At 42.6% G+C, this 16,316-nt stretch overlaps 1 protein-coding gene across 1 annotated transcript in view; it reads left to right on the forward strand.

Moving 5' to 3' along the window:
* tubgcp6 (tubulin gamma complex component 6) overlaps window positions 1-16,111 on the forward strand; it is a 50,575-nt gene extending 34,464 nt beyond the window's left edge. The window contains exons 23-28 of the mRNA XM_080760763.1: window positions 5,798-5,939; window positions 6,375-6,569; window positions 10,339-10,471; window positions 12,162-12,375; window positions 14,171-14,364; window positions 15,583-16,111. Coding sequence (XP_080616889.1) covers window positions 5,798-5,939; window positions 6,375-6,569; window positions 10,339-10,471; window positions 12,162-12,375; window positions 14,171-14,364; window positions 15,583-15,674 — 970 coding nt within the window. The 3' untranslated portion in view covers window positions 15,675-16,111. The remainder of the gene's footprint in view (window positions 1-5,797; window positions 5,940-6,374; window positions 6,570-10,338; window positions 10,472-12,161; window positions 12,376-14,170; window positions 14,365-15,582) is intronic.
* The last annotated feature ends 205 nt before the right edge of the window (window positions 16,112-16,316 follow it).

Below are 16,316 nucleotides of genomic sequence, written 5' to 3' on the forward strand. Positions count from 1 at the left end.
AGTTGAGGCTATTCTAAACGACCGCCCCATAACCAAAGTTTCTGATGATGTCAATGATTTAGAGGCTCTCACTCCAAATCATATCCTGTTGCTCAAAGGGAAACCCCTTCTCTCACCCGGACTCTTTCAAGAGAACGATCTTTATATCAGGAGACGATGGAGACAGGTTCAGTATCTGTCTGACCTGTTTTGGAAGAGGTGGACAAGGGAGTACTTGCCGCTACTGCAGGAACGACAAAAGTGGACGAAGCCTCACAGGAGTTACATGACAGGGGACATTGTTGTTGTCATGGACCAAAATGCTCCTCGTGGATCATGGATCATGGGAAAGGTGACAAGGACCTTCCCGGACAAGAAAGGATTTGTACGTTCAGTACAGTTGAAGACAAGGACAGGGCAGTTGGAGCGGCCCATATCCAAGCTCTTCCTGCTTCAAGAAGCACTGTAATAATGGACATGACTTAATATTGAACTATGGCTCCCTTTTGATAATTGCTTCATATTCGCAATTAGGGGCCGGGGTGAAGGAGCCATTTCTGCCTGTCTGTGCCTTTAACCCGTTTGATGGGCGGGTTCACCATGGGGGGTGTGTGTCACACAGGATTGACATAATGACACAGGTGCAACAAGCCAGGTTGAATGGTTTGGAAGGTATGGGCACAAGAGATCACACGGTTTTTACCGTATCACTGTATTTTGCATAACAAAACTGCTGTATTACAGAACCTGTACAATAAATGGGAACCTCACCCTATACAGCAGTCAATGCCTGGACAATATAATATATACGCGTCACAAACAGTCTCTGTATGCATGTGCCCAGCCGAGAGGCAAAGTAAAGTTTGAGTTTGCCTCTACAGCTATCTTTGTTTGTTTTGGTGAGAAGCTCTGTTTTGCCAGATTCTGTGAGTGAAACAAGTGACCAGGTCTATGAAAACAAATCCAAAAGAAGCAACCAGTTTCACTACTTGAGCCGTATTACATCAGCTACTTGTTAAAAGAATCATGAAAGCAAGCCCAAATAAGCAACTACACTTCAGAAATAACAAACTAAAGCAACGGGCAACTATGAATATTAAGTTACAGGAAAACTAGCCCTATAATAAGCATTACTGTCAACACTTCAAACCAGCGCTGCAGGCTGCTTTCTGCAATTTGCGTGGGGAAAAATAATGTTTCGTCTGCAGACTGGTTTTGTGCTGATACAAAAATGCTAGTCTGGAAGTTTTAAGTATAGTCTTGAACTAGTCTGAACAAGTTTGTTTGGTCTGAAGTCACCTTAAGAGTCATTCAAAGAGAAGCAAGCACCTGGTTTTGAAGGGGAAATACTGGTGTTTTCGCTTTTAGCGGCTATTTTTCTACCACGTCAAAGCCACCGATGCTGTTGCTCAGTGTGTGTTGCAGTGTAACACAATGCATGATCAGGATTCTCATTACCTTCCACTTGTCATTTGACGGTCCAGACAGACCTTTACCTTCTCATTACCTTCCACTTGTCATTTGACAGGGTCCAGACAGACCTTTACCTTCCACTTGTCATTTGACAGGGTCCAGACAGACCTTTACCTTCCACTTGTCATTTGACAGGGTCCAGACAGACCTTTACCTTCCACTTGTCATTTGACAGGGTCCAGACAGACCTTTACCTTCCACTTGTCATTTGACAGGGTCCAGACAGACCTTTAGACTTCTCATTACCTTCCACTTGTCATTTGACAGGGTCCAGACAGACCTTTTTAAATCCACCCACTCCACTGGAGTTGACAGATGGAAGATTAAAATGGAGTGTGACAAGTTGACAGTTTTGTCTGATATATCAGACAAACTATATCATAAACTTAAGTTAATTCGCACTCGCATCACATTTTTGCTTGCTAAAAACAATCCAATCTCTTCAAGCTCATGACAAAATAATATCCTGCTGTCAGCCGCCCATGTCAATCTGGCACAGAGTTAATTGAATGCCATGAAGTGTCTCTTTTGAGAATGCGAAAGAGTCACTTTTGTGTCGCATTCCAAGGAAGTACAGGATGAGGTCCTATCAGTTTGTACCTTCTTAAATGAAATCAATACGGTCAGGGTTTGACATGGTTCGTCATGTTGACAAACTGAAACCTTGCCCAAATGTGTAGTGGTACACGACGTACATCATAGATACGACATACTTTAGATGACTGATGTAAGTGGCAGGCCAAATGAAGTCCGAGATCCACATTTGAGTAACAACGTATCCGTGTGGATCCTGGGATCAACAGGCGTTGATTTTCTTTGTTAAGAAATATATAAATGGCCTTTAAAAGGACGGAGCTGTTGGCCTGTGTGCTTTTTGGGGATGAGCGGACGGGACCACTTTAAAAAAGTTGAGAATAATTAAACTTTTTTGAGTGCATGCATAATTTGCATCTGACGTGTTAGCCTGGCATGGCCAGACAACATATCGCTGCTATTTATTTTCTTAGCTCTGGCAGATTCGTCTGGTTTCCAGGCTTATGAATGCGTGGGCTACTTTTATCAATCGCGATAAATCGTGTCTGTCGTCTCGAGATTGCTGACCCAACCCATCCGCCACATGTCTTCAAGTGATGATTGTTCCTTGCTTAGCCTGAAGTAATGAGGTTATGATATGACCTGTACCGCTGTCTGGGCGGTCTTAGATTTGGAGGATGTTGCGCCTTTAATTTTCAGCAAAATGCACTAGGCAGCTCTTTTTCATCTGAACACTTGACACTGTGAACTCACCGTGTTGCTATCACTGATCTCTCTGTTCAAAAGACTTCACCTTAATCGTGCCGCACTGTCATGTGAGTGGAAATGTTAGAAATAGTCGTGTGTGTGTGTGTGTGTGTGTGTGTGTGTGTGTGTGTGTGTGTGTGTGTGTGTGTGTGTGTGTGTGCGTGTGCGTGTTTGCTGTATTGGCTGCAGTTTTCTGCAGTGCTGACCTCAATCATCCAAAAAGCCTCTGTGGATGCTGTGTGCTCAGCTCTTTCTCATCTCTCTCTCTCTCTCTCTCTCTCTCTCCCTCTCTCCCTATCTATATATCTCAACTATCTCCTTCCATCTGACTATCTCTCTCAGACATTGTTTACAGGTAAATTCAATGAGTTGTCTCTCGTTGTCTAGAGACTCTATGGCTTCTGACCTTACTGTAAACGTAATTGTGCTACAACAACCAATGTGTGTTGTATGGTTCCTACTCTAGCATCCGGCTATACACACCTCACCTCCTTTGGCATTTCTAAATACAGGTAATAGTGAGCACCTACTAGGCTCGTCTCATTGCTTTGCACGCACGGACGGACGCACGTACGCAGAGACGTGGCGCATTTATTTTAGGATACATTAATCAATTATTTGAGATAATCATAATTATTGTGCGTAATTGTCATCATCGTTTCCATGTTCAAAATCTTTCCAAGAAATATCGGAAATATCAGATCTTTAATAGATACTATTAAATGCGTCATTAATTTATTTGTATATTCAAGTTATTTGTCATATCGGCCCTGTCCCATTTGTGATTAATTGATGAAGAAACCGAAAAACCAGAAATTAAATTTGTATTCACATTCCAATGTTGAATGCCAAAAACACAATTAAATCGTTAATCACAATTATTTTTGTGACAATTAATTGACAACAAATGTGTAATCATGACAGCCCTGGTTTCCGACACTCCTGACCATGTAAACATAACGGTTGTACCAACGGTCTGAGAGTGAAAGTGTCCCACTTGATTAAACTCAACTGAAGCAACTGAAGCAACACATAAAATAATGATTTCATCTGTATTTACACAAGCACACAGTTTATAGTGCGTGGGTGACTGCCTGTGGGAGAATGTATGTCAAACTGCTCAGTCCATAGAGAAGATACAGAGTCCAGTACAACATATATTGCAGGGGTGGGCAACTTTGACCATGGATTGGGCCACTACATTTCTACACAAAACTCCAGAGGGCCACATTGCATATTCATGTCGTAGCAAAAATAGCCGATTTTTGCTATATTTGAATTGAAATTCTAAATAATCTTTTGCTAATTTTGAATTGGAATCCTGAAAATGTACATATATTAGTTATTTAATTTCAAATGCTTTTGAAATGCCTTAAATTATAGTTATGTTAACTTTATGAACTAAATACAAATACATTGGACATAAATAAAATACTATTATTAATACTATTCTATTCATTAAGCAACAACTGGAATCAATACTATTTCAGTATTACGATATTAACTTGCGGCCCACTTTCCCCTTTTGGTGTTTTAAAAATTGAAAAATAGCAGAACTACAAGCTCATAGCGCGGCACCAAGCTTGTAGGTCTGCTATTTTTGAAAAATCGTGAAAATGTGGGGCAAATCTTTCAATATATATTCTTTCACAGCGAATGTTTTACATATTTTCAGATGGGGGTCAGCGGCCAATTACATATCATTTTTGGGGTCCTTGACATGAAATATTGAGCACCACTGATATAGAAACAGGTATTTCAGAAAACTGTCAGGTCTAAATGGATTAACCCATTTTGGGCGGGAACCCCTTTTGGTGTTATGCATTATGTTATTCTTTAGCTATTGAAAAATAGCAGATCTACAAGCTCATAGCGCACCACCGAGTGGCGCGCTACGAGCTTGTATGTCTGCTATTTTTGAAAAATCGAAGAACGACTGACATAGAAACATAGCTTTTTCAGAAAACTGTCTGGATGTACAAGACATTTATAGAATCTGATCTCAGGTCAGAACATGCGGCCCCCAGGCCGCCAGTTGCCCATGTATGATGTAGAGCAGGGAGGACGCAAGTAGGCAGAACATGTTTGTATTGGCATCATGTTGTGGCTATGAGTCCAACCTGCTCAATTCCTCTGGACTGGAGTTGGGGGATCCTTGGCACAAAACAGTTTTAGAAGGCATTTGTAGAATCGGAGTTAGACTATTGGAATTTGGCTAGTGGTGTCACACTGCTTCTATTCTGTGTGTCACTCAATTCCCTCTGGCGGATTAGAAGTAAAAGTACTGAAAATTGGAAACACTAGTATGTGAGTAAATGTTACTTAACGTTACACCACTGCTGTTAGCGTTAGAGTACTGGCATTTGGCTAGTGGTGTCGCTGCTTTTTGTCTGTATCCCTCAAATTCCCTCCAACCGGAAACAGAGGTCAGGCCTTTTAACAAGTTCTCAGCACAGTCGATCTGATACATGTGGCTCGCTCACTCTGTAATCTATATTGTGGGAAATACCAAAACTTGAATAAACCGGAAAGCAATTTAATACTGCGATGTGCTATAAGCCCTTATTATCCTTAATACATAGTGGTGGATCTAATCTAGGGATTAGACTAACAGTATAGTCTATCTCACCCATTTGCCGCCTGTGGGACGTGAGCTTATTGGATATTGCTAGTGGGGCCAAAAATAGAGATTAACATAGGGTTTTTTTACCCCTCTTTCTCCCCAATTTTATTCGCTATGCCAATTGATTCCTCAGCACACAGATTTATGTGTTGTCACTGCTTCTATAAGAACACATAACCGTAAATCACAAAACATGAGGTCCCCAATGTGTACACAGAAAACAAGCTCCCATCCACTGGGCACTTTGTTTGCTGGGCGCCGAGTGGCGTGTTACGAGCTTGTAGGTCTGCTATTTTTGAAAAATCGTGAACATTTTTATTTCAGAGAACTGGAGGATTTAGAAGATTATTTATTATTATTAATTTCAAGGTCAGGCCTAAATGGGTTAACACACACACATATATACCGGTATCCCCCTCTGTCTGTTCTCTCTCTCTCCAGCGTGTCTTTGGTCAACAAGGCGGTGGTGGACTACTTCTTTGTGGAGTTGGGGATGGAGAGACACTTTGAGGCCCTGCGTCACTTCCTGCTGATGGAGGACGGAGAGTTCGCCCAGTCCCTCAGTGACCTGCTCTTTGAGAAGGTGAGGCACCGTTTGTTTCCACCGTCTTACTTTTGTTTCCGGCGTCACCATTGCCAGTGTCAAAAGGTTGCATTGCAGAATATGTGGTGGTGGTTTTTAAGTGTATGGTCATCCAGGGGAAAGACGAGAGAGGATACCAAATGTCTGTCCTTGTCTTCTCCTTCCCCTGAGTGGGCAATTCATAGAATGACAAAAAAGAGTTTCATAACATTTTGTAATGGAATTCTAATTTAAACAATTATATAATGTTGAAAAGGTTTATGAACCACTGATATAGCAACATAACTTTATCAGAAAACTGATTTCGAAGACATTTTTAGAATGAGCCTCAGGTCTACAGTAAATGGTTTATTAACAACCCATTAAAAACGGGAATGCATCTGTGTCATATATTTTAGCGTTCATTCGTCTGTGTGTGTGTGTGGCCTCCCCTAGCTGGCCAGCGGTCAGACTCCAGGCGAGCTGTTGACTCCTCTGGTGCTGAACAACATACTGAGCAAGGCCCTGCAGTACAGCCTCCACGGAGACATCGCACAGGCCGCCAACTTCACCTTCGCTCTGCGCTTCCTGCCCGAGACCTTTCATCCGCACGCCCCCGACTCCCTCAACTGCCTGGAACTGCGCTACAAGGTAAAAATGCACTGCACTGCCTGGAACTACGTTACAAGGTTAAAACGCACTCACTGAACTGCCTGGAACTACGTTACAAGGTTAAAACGCACTCACTGCACTGCCTGGAACTACGTTACAAGGTTAAAACGCACTCACTGAACTGCCTGGAACTACGTTACAAGGTTAAAACGCACTCACTGCACTGCCTGGAACTACGTTACAAGGTTAAAACGCACTCACTGAACTGCCTGGAACTACGTTACAAGGTTAAAACGCACTCACTGCACTGCCTGGAACTACGTTACAAGGTTAAAACGCACTCACTGCACTGCCTGGAACTACGTTACAAGGTTAAAACGCACTCACTGAACTGCCTGGAACTACGTTACAAGGTTAAAACGCACTCACTGCACTGCCTGGAACTACGTTACAAGGTTAAAACGCACTCACTGAACTGCCTGGAACTACGTTACAAGGTTAAAACGCACTCACTGCACTGCCTGGAACTACGTTACAAGGTTAAAATGCACTCACTGCACTGCCTGGAACTACGTTACAAGGTTAAAACGCACTCACTGAACTGCCTGGAACTACGTTACAAGGTTAAAACACACTCACTGCACTGCCTGGAACTACGTTACAAGGTCAAAACACGCTCACTGCACTGCCTGGAACTACGTTACAAGGTCAAAACACACTCACTGCACTGCCTGGAACTACGTTACAAGGTAAAAACGCACTCACTAGGGGCACGGTGGCACAGTTGGTAGTGCTGTCGCCTCACAGCTAGAAGGTCCTGGGTTCGATTCCCGCTCGGGGCACTGTGGGTGCTGGCGGCGTGTTTCCTCCTCCATACCCAAGGCGGGGTTGGTGAAAGGAGTTTGCATGTTCTCCCCGTGTCCCCTAGTAGGTACCCTCACAAAAAACATGCAGTAATCCTGGTCTCTAAACTGCCTCCCCCTGGCCAGCCGGGGCGCCTGATGGAGGGGAAAGGAACTGGTTGGAATAACGTGTTCCTTCCACGCGCTACGTCCAACCAGGGAAACTCCCCCCTGTCAGGTGTAAAGGAGCAACTTGGACACTCAAGCATGAAGGAAGCATGAGTTAAGTCCGTTGCTCTCCCCAGGTTGGCGGTGTCAATTAGATAATTGACACAGGGGTGAAAAAATTGGTTACAAAATTGTGGGATAAAAAACGCACTCACTGCCTGGAACTATGTTACAAGGTAAAAACGCACTCACTGCACTGCCTGGAACTACGTTATAAGCCTGGAACTACGTTATTAATGGGAAATATATTGAAAGTAACCAATATTTAGAATCAACAATCGACATCCTCCTGTATGTTAATCGAGAAGCCGGTTTTTCTTTGATATTTTCCCCCTTATTATATATCAAAGAATCGACTCAAAAAGTCCTAATAGATGTTTGTCTCGCCCCATAGGGATCTGGTGAGACGTTAAAAGGCAACGGCCCTTTTTATTATCGCCAAAAAAAAACACGTAACTCTGTGGCATGCGAAACTAGCCGATCTAGGTTCCTGATCCCGACGGCCTTAGCTGCGTGTCACTCCTCATCTCTCTCTCCCCATTTCCTGTCAACCTACTGTCAATAAGGGCATAAAAGCTTCAAAATAAATCTTTAAAAAAAGAAAATTGCCGATCTACATGCTCCCAATGTGTTGCATCACAACATGTTGTGGACTTGTAGATCTGATAGTTTTATATAATCATCCATGAATCGCGATCGAGGCAAAAGCTTGCAATAATCGTGATATTGATTTGAAGACGTATTGCCCCTGCCCTGGCATGAGTAGATAAAAAGTTTGAAATGGATTGGTGTGTGTGTGTGCATGCCAGCGTAATGCGCCAGCCCCCCCACCATGAATGAAACTCAGTGACGGCTTTAATGTGACAAGCTGTCACATAGTGACGGACTACCGTGGGGGTGAAAATGAGCTTGTCAAGTAAAGTGCTTGATACTCTCAGATTGATTGGATTTTGGAGTTTGGGGTGCCAAGAACAGTGAGTAATGTCCCCCACACACATTGTCTTCATCTCACTTTGTCTTTTACTCTCTCTCTCTCTCCACTATCCTGTCTGTCCTTCGGCATCGCTCCCTCCTCCCTTTTATCTCTTCCTTCCTAACAACCTCTTGACTCTCAACAGTCCCTCTTCCCAACCATTTCTGGATCAGTACCCACGTGTCCTGACGGTCCACCCATCTGACTGACGTGTTACGTGATCAGATTGGTGGTCGATGTCTTATCAGTCCCTCCCAGAAAAAAGATAATTGATTTTGCGATGGAATATGGAAATATACAGGAGTTTTAATGTGAATTTACAGTATGTGGCAAAATTGTGAGAATTAGAAAACAGTGTGGGAAAAGTTGCGAAAAAGTGTGTTTTTTGTGAACATTTTTGATTCTCCCAGACTGTTCTTACCAGGCTACTACTGTAAGTCTGACTCTCTGCTATCCTCTCCTCACCTCAACACTACTGTCTGACTCTGCTATCCTCTCCTCACCTCAACACTACTGTCTGACTCTCTGCTACCCTCTCCTCACCTCAACACTACTGTCTGACTCTCTGCTACCCTCTCCTCACCTCAACACTACTGTCTGACTCTCTGCTACCCTCTCCTCACCTCAACACTACTGTCTGACTCTCTGCTATCCTCTCCTCACCTCAACACTACTGTCTGACTCTGCTATCCTCTCCTCACCTCAACACTACTGTCTGACTCTCTGCTACCCTCTCCTCACCTCAACACTACTGTCTGACTCTCTGCTACCCTCTCCTCACCTCAACACTACTGTCTGACTCTCTGCTACCCTCTCCTCACCTCAACACTACTGTCTGACTCTCTGCTATCCTCTCCTCACCTCAACACTACTGTCTGACTCTGCTATCCTCTCCTCACCTCAACACTACTGTCTGACTCTCTGCTATCCTATCCTCTCCTCACCTCAACACTACTGTCAGACTCTCTGCTATCCTCTCCTCACCTCAACACTACTGTCTGACTCTGCTATCCTCTCCTCACCTCAACACTACTGTCTGACTCTCTGCTATCCTCTCCTCACCTCAACACTACTGTCAGACTCTCTGCTATCCTCTCCTCACCTCAACACTACTGTCTGACTCTCTGCTATCCTCTCCTCACCTCAACACTGTGTTTTTAATCTTCCTCTCTCTGTACATGTTATCTTGCATCCATCTCGGCTCTTTAATCTCACCACCACTCTGTCTTCTCCTCTTCACGTTTCCTCTGCTCTGCCCTTTCATCACGGTCTCCTTGTGCCTGATTTGTACTTCGGACACACCGGTTTGCCCGTCGTGTCGCATAATGGGAAATAGACCATCTACAAGCTCGCAATGCGAGGTTGTAGATCGGCAATGCTATGCTGCCGTGCAAGGCCTTAAACCATCCCCCACCCAATTCCCCATATTTATTCACCTATCACTTTACTTCTGCCTTCCCCCAATGTATTCTCTCTCTCTCTTCCCCCCCTCTCTCCCTCTCACTCCCCCTCACTCTCCCTCTCTCCGTCTGCTTTTTTAAAATCTATTTGCATAACTGAACGCAAGGAAGTGATAAATAGAATAGAAAAGAAAAGGCAAAAATATTTTTTTAATAAATGGAGGGCGAGACGGTGCGATAACCCTCTCCCACGGGGGATTCACTGTAAGAGAACACGTCACCTCTAAAGTTTTCTTCTCTCGCTCTCTGTCTCTCTCTCTCTCTCTCTCTCTGTATCTGTCTCTCTCTCTGTCTCTCTCTCCCAGGTGGACTGGCCGCTGAACATCATCATCACAGACAGCTGCATGAACAAGTACAACCGTCTGTTCTCCTTCCTGCTGCAGCTCAAACACATGGTGTGGAGCCTGCGGGACGTGTGGTTCCACCTCAAGAGGACGGGTGAGGAACCCCTTTTGGTGTTATGTTATACTTTAGCTGTTGAAAAATAGCAGATCTACAAGCACTTTTTTTTTTAATGTGGCGCAAATCTTTGAATATACTGTATATTCTTTCAGAGCGAACGTGTTTAACTCAAATCTTCAAATGTTCAAATGTTCAAGTCCCTGGAACAACATATATTTTCAGATGGGAGTCTGCGGCCAAATACAGATAATTCTGGGGGTCCCTTGATTGACATGAAAATGTTTGAGAACGACTGACATAGAAATATAGGTTTTTCCAGAAAACTGTCAGGATTTAGAAGGCATTTGTAGAATCGTCCTCAGGTCTAATTGGGTTAAAGTTTCACTTTTGGCTGTTTTTCAACAGCCAAAAGTGTCAAATAATGTTTTAGGAGCTGTTTCTCAACAACCAAAAGTGTCAAATAATGGTTAGAAGCTGTTTTTCAACAGCCAAAAGTGTCAAATAATGTTTTAGGAGCTGTTTCTCAACAACCAAAAGTGTCAAATAATGGTTAGAAGCTGTTTTTCAACAACCAAAAGTGTCAAATAATGTTTTACTGTACATACTACTATATCTGTACATACTACTATATCGTTGCTCTCAGGTAGAAACCTCTTACAGTATCTCCGTATTTTAACCTTTAGTGTTTTTTCCGTAATTTAAAGCCCTTGATCACACTACAGCGTAACACAAAAGTATCAAAGCATCGGATCCACAGTAGCAGATTCAAAAGCTTGTAGATCTGCTACTTTTGATACTTTTGAATTTGAATCCTGAAAAGTAACAGTGTTGGACAAAATGTCTGTGAATTTAGTCATCTGAGGGCCACAATCAGACATGACAATTTAGAAGGCCCTTCACTAAGTCCCTCCCCAACCCGTCCTTGTCCAATAGGCACGTTAGCAGCGAGGAGACGGGTCAAGCTGTCCTTCTCCCCCATAGAGATACATAATCGATCATTTCAGTAGCAAGAGCATCAAAATGTCTTCTAAATGTTGTCAACCAGGCCTGCAGTAGGCTATGCACTGGACAACTTTGCATGACATTTTTTAAATAAACTAGAAATACGAGGAAATGGCAGAGGGAGAAATCAACTTTTAACGACTACCCGACATGAATTTTCATGTTGCACGGTAAGACTACGGTCATTTGTATTATTTTAACACAGATCTTCTCTTATCGGAGGAGGTCCTCATGGCACAAAAGCTTTTCAGATCAGTCGTCTGCTGTCAAATACAGGTGAATGGCCTTGACATGAAACAAGTGCTATACAGGTATGCCAGTGGTGCAGAGTTAGGGCTTTACAGTGTAGATTGGTGTCCCTGAGACAGAAGATTGCATCAATTCGGGGTCTGTGTCCTGCAAACTTGGGATCCTTTGAAATTAAAAACGTTTCCAGTGCCAAGAACCAGTGCTCTATGCCAGTGTTTCTCAAATAGGAGTACATGTACTCAGAGGTACTATGTGAGAGTGTGTATGTGTATAAAATGGAAAAACTATATTTTACTGTCATATTTAATGATAAAACATTACCAAACATTGCATGAATGAACCTACTGATCTGTAGCGTTAAAATACAAACAGACAAAATTCTGAATAACAAGTACAGAAGCCAAACAGGTTTCAAGAACCAGTGCTCTTCTATTTATAATCACAGCCATGTTCTCCTTGCCCCCCCGCCACACAGCCTTGGTGAAAGGCGCCGGCCGTTCCGCGCAGTTCCGCCAGCTGCAGCTGTACAGACACGAGATGCAGCACTTCGTCAAGGTGATCCAGGGCTACCTCGCCAACCAGATCCTGCAGGTGTCCTGGAGCGAGTTCACGGCCAAGCTGGCCTCCGCCAGCGACCTGGACGCCATCCACCGTATGCACGCAGACTACCTCAACAGAGCCATCTTCAGGTGAGGCCAGGGAGCGCACGTGCACCACACCCATGCATCCATCCGTCCATCCATCCATCATGCCATTTTGATCTGTTGATCAGGGGTTCCCAAACTTTCATGTCAAGGACCCCCAAAATGATACTCATTTGCCTGCGGACCCCCAGATTTGAAAATATATGCCAGGGACCCCCATAAGAGAAGATTTTTACAGCTCTAGCAGTGATTTTCAACCATTTTCATTTCAAGGGCCCCCCGGTTTGACCTGAATTAGGCTACGGTCCCCGATTTAATCGCATTTCTATCTCTGGGTCTGGGACCCCCAATGTATATTGTAAAATCTAACTAACAATACTGTATATTGTTAATTTAACTCTGAGAGTGTACACTCTCAGAGTTCTAGACCCATTCCTAACTATCATTTAGCTCGGGACCCCCTGCAACTCTCTCAAGGACCCCTGGGGGTCCCTGGACCCCACTTGGGGAACCACTGCTGTTGATGATCAAAAAAAATCCTATTTACTTTTGTTTTCCAATAGGACCATTTGACACTTTTTGGGCATGTCAGTATAGTAATTGGAGTTTTAATTTAATTAAAAAAAAAAAAAGGAAATCCTAAATAGTACAATGTATGCTCAAGCTCACAATGCGTTGCACTGCTGCACATTTTCAGCTTGTAGATCGAATTTTCTATTCGCAGTGGGCATTAAAGCGACACTGTAACATATGTGTTAACATATGATGACTTATTCAATTGAGGTGCTTGTATTTAGTCTCCTCTATGGAGACCTTTAGATCGTGTCAAAGGTCATGTCTCACCTCAACACAGGATCTGACACACATTTTGACCTGATGGTTAAGATTAAATGTATCACCTGAGCAAGCATGTCAGCAAAGCGGGTTCAAATCCAGGGTAGGAGAGGAATGTGACATGATTTAAGTGTCTTAACATATTTACGTATTACTCCATATCTAAACAATATACATTTATTTTCTCTTCATTCGTTGCTGTCGGGAGGAAACCTCCTAACTTGAGGTTTTTGATTTCTTTTGGCATAAATCAGTATTATTATGTTGACATCTGGGTGTTGTTTCGAAAATATTGAAACAATAGAAAGTAAAGTAGTAAAAAACACTTTGGACAAAACCTCCATTCGACCCTTAAAGTGTCTGTTAAAGCAACTAACTCCACCACCTCTCCCCCTCTCATTCAAGTAATACATTCAGTAATCTCATTCAAGTACTGTACTACAAATCGACAATATATAAAGTCACAACGCTCACTTTGATGAGGCAGTATTGCTTTGTTTTCAAAATATAAGGTTTTCTTAATTTCCTGACATTTTACATTTTGGAGTAAGGTGGTTTCTTCCCTACAGCAGAGATATCATTATTATGATGGAACTTCACAATTATGACATTACTAACAGAGAAAGCTGCTAAATGTACACACTGCATCGCCAGTATTTTGAGTATAATATTGTCCTATAAATTTATATTGCAAATGTCTAGCATTCAAAATAACTAGATATTGTTTCCCAAGCTCTGGAAGCCTCTCTACTGTAAATGTTTTATTTAAATGTATATTGATGGTGTAAGTATCCTGTGTGTGCAGGTTTATAGGGACTTTAGGTGAGTTTCCAAGTTGCACTTCACTGCTAAATTATAACATAAGTATGGTCCCCCTAATTGAATTGAATATTGTCTTTGTCGAGTGGAAACCTCATATCATGTACAAAATTCTTACTGTTCGGCATTCTAATTTCAGCATTCGAGTTGTCTAAAATCTGCACCCTTTCTCCCGGCCTCTTCCCAGGGGTCTGCTGACAGAGAAGGCTGCTCCCGTCATGAACATCATCCACAGCATCTTCAGTCTCATCCTCAAGTTCCGCGCTCAGCTGATCGCACTGCCCTGGGACCGCCAGCAGGGGGAGGCAGTACACCCCAGCTTCATTGCCATGCAGCAGTCCTACAACACCTTCAAGTACTACTCTCACTTCCTCTTCAAAGGTAAAGGACACTTGAACTGCTTATTTCACTGGAATTCATACTTGATTTTTGTTTGTTTGTTTGTTCTCCATTGAACCAACTTTGTATTTATTTATGTACAGACTGCAGCATACAGCCCTACAAAGCCAAAGTGCAGTAACTACGCAAATAATTAGTGTTTCAATTGGTGAGCCAAATAGGTTATACAAGTGATATTACATTAATTGTATGTTCTTGATCCTGTTTATCCCGCCAAATCTTGAATCATTTGAGGATACACAAATTAAAACCAAACGTACAGTAGTTACTGCACTTGGGCTCAGATTAAAGGGATAAGGGTGAATTGGGCACTGAAGAGAGCTGTGATTTACATTTTGTCAATTATATAAAACATGGTACGAGTGATTAGAAATCGGGTGTCGCAGTGCTAAAGTAGCTACCCACCACCGCAGAGTCTGAGGGTTTGAATCCACCGTTGTGCATCCGACTTTGTCGAGCGTCTAGAATCTACACGGACAAAATTGGCCCGTGTTCATCATGGGAGGGATTGGCATAACAACTAAATTGGTTGACGAAAAAGGGTAAAATGCAAACCAAAATAAAACATTTTACTGTTGTGCCCAATAAGAAATAAACACATGAAACAGGAGAAGTTCTCTCAAGTGGAAGATCTATGGTTACTGATGAGAGCAGTTTCAGGCCCTGCTTGTTTTCGAAAAATCGAACATATTGTTGCTGTCAGGCAGAAACCTCTTATCTCCATATTCTTATTTTCCCTTTTCTTTGGTAACGTAACGCCCGGCTTGATTGATCATACTACAGTGTCACACAAGTATCAAAAGTAGCAGATCCACAAGCTCCAAATGCAGCACAAAGCTACATGTTTTGAGCTTGTAGATCTGCTACTTTTGCTATTTAAAGAATCACACCTGTGTGAAGTGAGGGGCGCTCTTATCATCTTACAACATGATGATGTAAAACAAACATTGAGACAAAACAAACAGTAAATTATCTTTATTGTCAATGGCGTTTTTAAAACAAACATTGAACTAAAAACAAACATTAAACCTGTATATAGGAGGGGCTAGCGCCCCTCGAAAAATAAAAAAAACAAGGTATACAGTAGATCAGGGGTGTCAAACTGGCGAACGTCTTGCAGTTGGTTTATAGGCAGTACATGTGAGTCTTTGTTTAGTTTTTCATGCTTAGTAGTGACTAAAGTTAGTTTTTTTCTTCCAGTGGTAACCAAGCTGGTAAACAGAGGCTACCAGCCTCACTTAGAGGACTTCCTGCTCCGCATCAACTTCAACAACTACTACAAAGACTCCTGAGTTTGACAGAAAGCAACAACGTTGGACATTAAGCTTGTGAAATACAGTCATGCTTTCTTGCCTTCATTTCCGCAACGTGATGCCGTATTGGCTGCACACTCTGAACGCTGCAACGTGAACTGAGACAAAGGCTGCGGCACACACACTGATTATAGATGTTCATAAACGAGAGCTTTCTGCAGCTGGCAATTATGACTGAGTCATTCTTGTTTTATTTGTATGGGACATAATGTTTCTATTATAGTTATAAAAAAGGGACATAGTGGAGCTTTAGGTGTGAGCTCTGTGGTTGGTTGTAGGCATAGACAACCTGGATGGATGGACAGATGATTAGAAAATGAAATTAATATGTTGCCAACACTAGGCTGATGTATGTACAGTATATGTAAATGTCAACAGCCCTCTGCTCTGCGCCATGCCAACCCTGCCTGTGGGCTGTATGTAAAATAAGGTTTCATTGTAAGTAAATAAAAAGTGCTTTAACCATTTTGTGGTAGCCTACAGGCGTACGATATGGGCTATAGCCCATGGTCCAAAATGATGAGAAACGAGCATAACTTTTTTTTTTCAAAATTTCAAAAAACATGGGCTATAACCCATCGTTTTTGTCATTTCGTCATTTTTTTCAAATCTTCAAAAATG

This window comes from Protomyctophum bolini, assembly GCF_963924005.1.
Source record: "Protomyctophum bolini genome assembly, chromosome: 4".
Classification (NCBI taxonomy): domain Eukaryota; kingdom Metazoa; phylum Chordata; class Actinopteri; order Myctophiformes; family Myctophidae; genus Protomyctophum; species Protomyctophum bolini.